This window comes from Lissotriton helveticus, chromosome 11, assembly GCF_964261635.1.
Source record: "Lissotriton helveticus chromosome 11, aLisHel1.1, whole genome shotgun sequence".
Lineage (NCBI taxonomy): Eukaryota > Metazoa > Chordata > Amphibia > Caudata > Salamandridae > Lissotriton > Lissotriton helveticus.
In genome coordinates this window covers 932,022,745-932,030,125 of record NC_136072.1, presented here as the reverse complement: position 1 = coordinate 932,030,125, position 7,381 = coordinate 932,022,745, and the positions used below count along the sequence as shown (strand labels likewise).

Genomic DNA, 7,381 nt, shown 5'->3' with positions numbered 1-7,381 from the left:
TGTGGAAAGAAAAGACAATAGTGAGTGAATGGTCCCCAGCGGTGGTGCGAGCGAACATAGAGAAGGCACAAGCTGTCTACACAAAACACTATGATAACCGGAGGAACGTGAAGGACACTGGACTGGAAAAAGGGGAATGGGTGCGAGTAAAGTTACCCACGCTACAAAGGAAGGGAGAGAGTAAATACAGCAAGCCCATGCAGGTGAAGGAAGTAATGGGCAGAGCAGCCCTGCTGAGTGACGGAAATGTATGGTCACAGGACCGCATGGCAAGATGCAACAAGATTCTAACTTGGGACCATGGCGGAGTAGATGTAGGAGACGGAGAGAATGGATTTGGTCAACAAGAATATCCGGAGGTAGAGCCTGAGACGAAAGGAGGAGAACAGCAAAGGGTGAAGGCTGGAGGCATCGACCAGGAGCAGATGGTCGGAGAGGACCTGAGTGGTATAGATGGAAGCGCGGATGTGCTAGGAAGCAGAGGAAGAAGCGAAGGAGTGAACCCCACTACCCCGGTAAGACTGACCCGGAGGGGTAGGGCGGTGGTCAAGCCTACAAGGTACAGAGACTATGACCTGAGCGATGGACTGTAAGTTAAAAATGTTATATGTTGGAAAAAGGGGAGATATGTAGTGGCAGTCTAGTGGTTGCACGTCACGTCGGCAAAGTGACGTGCCGGCGGCCATGTTGGCTGCGCGTGCATCGCGCTAGGCAGAGGCGCGAAAGCAGCGCAGAGAGTCGGTACGAGCAGCACAGGCTCGGCGCTCTTTAGGGAAAATCTGAGCAATAAACATAGTTAACCATACAGAGGCTCCAGCGTCTTCCTTGGGTTTTAACCACATTACAAGAATGTTCTAAAATGTATCTAGAACTGACCCTCAGCAGTATGATTTATCAATTTGTTTTAATTCAAAAACTGCGTTAGCCACTCCTCATAAGCACTTCAAGGCTGTTGCAGCTCTTTTAGGCTATTTCTCGAACTTCTCTTTGATAAAAGACAGTACTTTCTGATAATATTTGTCTCATGTGGATTTCACTGCTTGGTTTTGCTCTCGGTTTAAGTGTTACAGAAACCCAAAGAAATGTCCCACGTACCTAGACTGAAGCCATTGACAATTTCAGTATACGCAATCTGAAAACTCGCCAGCTATATGGTTGTTCTGAGTAGAGATTTGCAGTGGTTTTTGTGTATGCGTGTCATTGAAAGTGAAAAATAATTTCCATGAACAGTTTACGTCTAATTATGTCAATTTTTGTTTCTGAAATTGAATCTTCGAACTGTTACAGAAACCCAAAGAAATGTCCCACGTACCTAGACTGAAGCCATTGACAATTTCAGTATACGCAATCTGAAAACTCGCCAGCTATATGGTTGTTCTGAGTAGAGATTTGCAGTGGTTTTTGTGTATGCGTGTCATTGAAAGTGAAAAATAATTTCCATGAACAGTTTACGTCTAATTATGTCAATTTTTGTTTCTGAAATTGAATCTTCGAACTCTTATGGCCTGCTTTTTCTATTGAATTCTTATTGTAGGTAAATTGTCCTTCTCCCGCTCCAAGATGGCCGCTATGTTATTAAAGCAAAAGTAATTGCTTTTGCTTTCATGTCTCCTTTCCCTTCCAATACAGTAGTGACAGACAAGTCTTCCAGGGAGGGCGGGTCTTTGTGTTTATGGGCGGTAGCTTCTGTTTTTGGCAGAAGTCCGTGCTTTCAGTGCAGAACTCCAGGCGTAGCAATCAGTTGTAATCTCAGCCGCTTTCACTCACACACGCTCAATCTCCTATGTTGTCTCTGTACTCGAATACAGCTCTTGGAGTGGCTGCTTGTCTCCAGTGCCTGAGGATGTTTGCACGTGTTTGAAGGTGTGCCATGTTAGTGGGTTATTTGATAGAGATTTTCTGTTCAGTGCTTAGAGGTGTATCCAATATTTAAAGTCGAACTCTCGGAGGTGTCTTTCTAGTGCTAGGTGTGTGTCTGTCTGTCCCTCCATGCATTGGTCTGCATTCCCTCATGCGCCCGTGAATGTGTGCCTATGTCTTGTGTCTGTCTTCACATGTTCTATGTGTGTTCCCAGTCCACCTGAGTGTCTGCATCGACCTGCACTGTTTGTGTTTTATTTGGTAGTGTTTTACTTGAGAGTTAGACTGATCCTTAGAACTGTGTGTCGATCCATGCATTGTATGATTATTTCTGTCTATTCTTTTCTTTTTTTTGCAGTATACTTTCACATACCATGGGTGTTCTTTCTGTTTTTGCAGTTTGTGACTCATCGCTGTGGGATTCTGCCTTTCACAACATGTGGTGTTCTGTTCCTGCAGGTGCACTATTTCTATCTGCGTCATGCTAAGTTTGGCTCTGCTTACCTGATCCGAGTTCTGTTTAGGAAACTCACCTGCACTTTGTGAGCTTTATCGTTCCCTGGTGACACGGCGTGGTGGGAATTCTCTGACCCAGTCCCTATTTCGAGTCTTCCTCAGAGCTACGAGATGCCCCTGGTGTCTAAACCGATTCGGGATGGACCAGTCTCCTTCCCAGCACTACTTCTTCACCGTTATCTGCTGCTGCTTAAGAGCCACCCTATCTCCACCAAGGCTACTACAAGGTAAGGGGCGGCAAATGGACCAGTCAGTGGGGCGAGGGATTTGGCTCTCTCCCTGGCGAGGGAGTTCACATGAATAAACAAATCCCTCACTTTACTTCTGCACTTCGTTCCAGGGTGAAATGGCTTACAGTACAGGTAGGAAATAACCAGCCTCTTGCCACGGAGTCTCCTGCCACCTATCATCATTACTGTTTCAAAGGTTAGAGTCATCATCCTACATGTAGATCATGGACCCAAACAGTTTACGAATTAATTATGTTATGCAGATTTGTTGAGCACATTGTGTGTCAGTAGATTACCCTGACTCTGTGCAGTGAGTTTAGCCAAGGCCTAGTGGTAGTACTCGACAAGCCAGGTCTTTAGCTCTTTGCAGGATTCAAGAAGTGAGTAGGAGGCTTTTATGTGTAGTGATAGCGTGTTCCACCATTTAGGAGGGATGGAGGAGAAAGCTTGCCCACCGGATCTGGTTTCACATATGCATGTGATATGCGCAAGTAGGATTCTGGATGAGCAGAGGTGTCGGGAAGGTTTGTGAAAGCAGATGCAATTGTTGGGGTATGGCGAACCATTGTTATGTAATGCTTTTAACGTGTGAGTGCAGAGTTTGATTTGTTTTCGTTTGAGTATGGGGAGGTAGTGGAGCTTCTTCGGGTGTGGTGTTATGTGAGTGCAGCGTGGGAGGTTGGGGGAGATTCTGGCTGTCGAGTTCTGAATGATACCGGCATAAAGAGTGTTTTCATATTTCGTTTGCATGTGACCATGGCATGCATGACAGTTTTCCAGCTTCGGATTCAGAGCCCTTTGAAAATCTTCCTCAGCATTTTCAGAGTATGGATGCAAAAGTCGGTGATGGTGTTGACTTTGGCGGTCATGTTGAATTTACTGTTGATGGCGATCCAAAGGTTCTTCGCATAGATGGTGGTGGTGGGTGTCAGTCCTAGTCTATGGCCACCAAGTGGAATCTCAGCGGATTTTCATATAGTGGGTAATTTCAGTCATTGGACTTGGCCTGGATACAGGGAAACTTATCAGTGAGGGAGAGAGTGAGTTGCGTGTGGTTGGTGTAGGAGAGGACTTTAATATTGTAAGAGCAGATGATGCTAGATAGAGTTATCATGTATGCGTTGTAGGGCCTTGGCCAGAAATGGTAGCTGGGAGATCGGTCTGTAGCTAGCGAGAGTTGAAGGGTGAATGGAAGGACAGTTTTGTGTTTCTAAGTATCTGAGAAGGTTACGGAATAGGTGAGGCATTCAGAATGGGTGCGAGCAGATCACTGATAGAATGCAGTAGGCTTGGTGGAGGCAGGGCTCTGATGGGGCCCCTGAGGGGATGGACTTTCTTGTGGCGGTTATTTCTACTGGAGTGGATGGTGGACCCTATAGCTAGCATTGGTTCTTTGTATAAGATCGGGAGGCATTTGGCTAGGTCTGTCAATTCTGGTTGCTGGTTGAAGTTGCTGTAAATGGCGTTGATTTTGTTCTGGAAGAATTGAGAGATTGTTGACAAAGTCCTGCAAGGTGCTGATTAGGTTGGAGGCGGCCACTACTCAGGTGAACTCCTTCACAATGGCCAAGCTTTCTTTGCTTTCGTTGCTTTCGTTGGGGTTGGCTTATATGCAGTCCACCAGAGCTGCGCATTTGGTGGTCAGGATCATTTGGTGGTAGCGTCTCGGGTGGATTTGAATGTGCTCCTGTCCATGTTATCCTGTCTGAGTCTCCATTTACACTCTAGTTGTTTGCAGTGGAGTTTCATCAGTTTTAGTTTCTCCATGTACCAACTGGCTTGAGATCTAGATTTTGTCATGTTGCTGTGTTTGAATGGGATCAAGTTTCCGCAGGCTGGTTTGGTGTTGGTTTGTGTTTGCTGGACCGGGATGAGGATGCTGAACTAGATGATGCTGTGCTTTGTCCAGGAAACTGGTGTGGGCTCGTCAACTCTGAGGATGTTGAACAGCTTCTCCCTCCTCCATAAATATAAGACCCTTTACTATGTTTAGTGATACATACAGTGATCATCCTTGGCTGAAATTAGATGTAAGAATATCTTGATTGTGAATAATATGATTACCAATCTGGTTCCAAAAACAAACCCCTTCTCACACTTCTACCAGCATTCGGCGACAACATATGTCACCAGATCACATCCAGGCTGACTGGACCAGGTATTTATATAATCTAAGCATAAACAGGGCTGAAATGTATTCCATTTACCAAGGCTTTAAAGGAGTCAACACAGTCTGACCCTCGCACTAGTCTCTCTTAATTTTTCCTCATGGCAATACCATTTTGATATGTGCCTTAATTAATTCCATCACAGAACTAGATTAACCTAATCCGTCTGCACCTCTCCAAAAAAAGCTGTGGAGGCTACAACAGATACACCGTGACATTCTGGTCATCAGGCAATACCGCACTAACCAATAACCACAAGTGTCAGTGTGAAAAAGGACTCTTTAATTAGAATTGTGCATCACAGTAACCCACATCCTGACCCATTGATTTATAGATCAAATCATGCCTCACTCAACAAAAAATACCAGTTCAATACACCCAGCACCTAAACATCCCATCCGATTGCTTTTACTTCTGCACAACACGTAATTCTCATTACTACCCTGCTGCACTATCTGTGCCGCTTCCCTTGCTTCTGCCCATTCCTCTCATTTGTATTAGCTCTGTCTGAAGCACCTCATTCTCTCTACCCACACCCCTAATCCCCTTCAGTTTGTCCCTTCAACAAACCTGCCACCACATCTACACCTGCACATTAGAGACATCAATAAATGACAAAACCCCTAGACACCTATTTCCCCCAAAACCAGGCTCATCTTATAAACAAACCCCCTTCTTTACAAAAATTCCAACTTACTAGGCCCCTTCAACCATTTTGTCCTTTTCCTTCAGTAGTTGGGAGTCACTTACTGACAAAAAGGATCATCTAAAACTAGCATGTCACTCAAAAACCCCTGTTGACTCCGCTCCCCTGGGTAGCCTTGCCAGTGGCCACCTGCTTTGGCCAGGACTGCACTACTTGCCTGAGTCACCCCTGGGGTGTTGCTTAATCTTACCTCCCCTTGGCTCCATATCATTCAAGATGGGACTAACAAATAGCCACAGCAAGTGTGAGTGTGAAAAAGACTGGTATAATGAGACTGGTATGCATCACAATGACCTAAATTCAGATCCAACGCATTACAGAATAAATCATGCAGAGATAGCATTCTGGCCTCTGCCGTTGCCCTTGTCCTAAAATAATGGATCCAGAAGTCCCCTTCTGGCAATCTCAGCCCATTCAACACTCTTCTCAAAAGTCTTAACAACATAAAGACTCATAATGCAGACCCAATTCTGCCCCTTCACCTCTATCCACTGTGTCCCCCTGCCTAAGGGCACTTCCACTCCTACCACCTAATGGCTCCGATACCCTAAATGCCCCCAAATAATAACCCGGTCTTTGCTAATACAAACAACCTTTCCTCTTGTCTTTTAAAATATACTGTCCCTAGCTCATCGATCAACGTCCAGTGTCAAAGTAATCGGCAAGCAGAACGGGCTGCCCACCCGGGGAGTCCTGCGCACTGCCACTTCTACTGCTTTCCCCTTCCATTTAATCACATTCATACTCTCCACACATCTGGCCCTCTCTGAACTGCCCAAACCTGCCCCACCTCCTCCCTGCCCATACTATCTTCCAGAGCAAATCATCACTCTTTTCATTTTGTGCTGCGGAGGCAAACATACCAGCACTGCAGCAGCCACTCTGCCCACCAACGTCCTACTGGACCTAATTCTCCTGGGAACCCAAGCTTACTCTAACACCCTGGGAACTATCAAATCTTCCTTCCCCTATTCTATAAGGGCCAACAGTGGCTTGATCTATCAGTACTCTACTCCCCTAACCTCTAAAATTATAACCACTCGCCTCACTACACTACCTCACAAACCAGCCGCTGAAAAAAAAAAAAACTACGACTAATTCCCCTAAGGTTGTCCCCCCCCTCCCCCTCTCTGCCCCCTCTGACCCTCAGGTGCATGGATCTTAGCGCTGGGATACCTACGGGTGACTACACGCTTTATAAAACATTTTAATAATAATAATGTGAATAACATGCTGGCACCAATCTAGAGCCAGCACACGAGCGTCAATCAACTGCTGACTTGTCTCCTGGCGACCCCTGCAATTGACCACTTGATGCATCTTGGACCTCAGCACACCACCCGCCTGAGTCACCTACGGAGAGGGGGTGGAGGGGCTCAGCACACCACCCGCCTCTACAGACTTGATTCCACCTCATGCCTTTTTCTTCTACCACTATACATTCCCTGCACTCTTATCTCACTCTCGCAGGTTCTATTTTCTCCATTTGTGACCACTGTTTCTCTTTTCTCCATTTTCTGCCTTTTTCTGGGTCAGTATCTGATTATGAAAATAAATGCTAGTCCCCAAAAATGAGTACCGGTGGGCCCCACCTGTAGCTACCAGCTCACATTAAGCACTGCTTACTGTTCCATTTAACAAGTGTTGGAAAAGAAAAGTCCAGCGCATGGTAATGGACGTGCATCCCTGCACTGAGTGCCCCAAACGTGGTGATATCTGGATTCTTGGTAACAATTTGTTGTCATGGACGAACACAGATCATGCATGTGTTCCATGAACTATTCCTGTCTCACGGATTGCACTCGTGCTTAGACCAGGAAGGGTGCCCAAAGTGCTAGCCCCAGGTGGTAGAAGGCTACTGCTTTCACCTGGAGTTAAGCACCTCAACCACCCGATGCTGT

General features: G+C 46.0%; 1 protein-coding gene across 2 annotated transcripts in view; it reads left to right on the top strand.

The window, feature by feature from the left end:
- Positions 1–1,672: 1,672 nt before the first annotated feature.
- The window catches only part of PXMP2 (peroxisomal membrane protein 2), a 94,406-nt gene continuing 88,697 nt past the window's right edge, over positions 1,673–7,381 (top strand). Inside the window, exons 1-2 of one of the 2 annotated variants that reach the window (XM_078667253.1) lie at positions 1,673–1,863; positions 2,320–2,603. In XM_078667253.1, the coding sequence (XP_078523379.1) occupies positions 2,488–2,603 (116 nt within the window). In that variant the 5' untranslated portion in view covers positions 1,673–1,863; positions 2,320–2,487. Of the gene's footprint in view, positions 1,864–2,259; positions 2,604–7,381 lie in introns of both variants that reach the window. The other variant, XM_078667254.1, reaches the window with a different exon arrangement.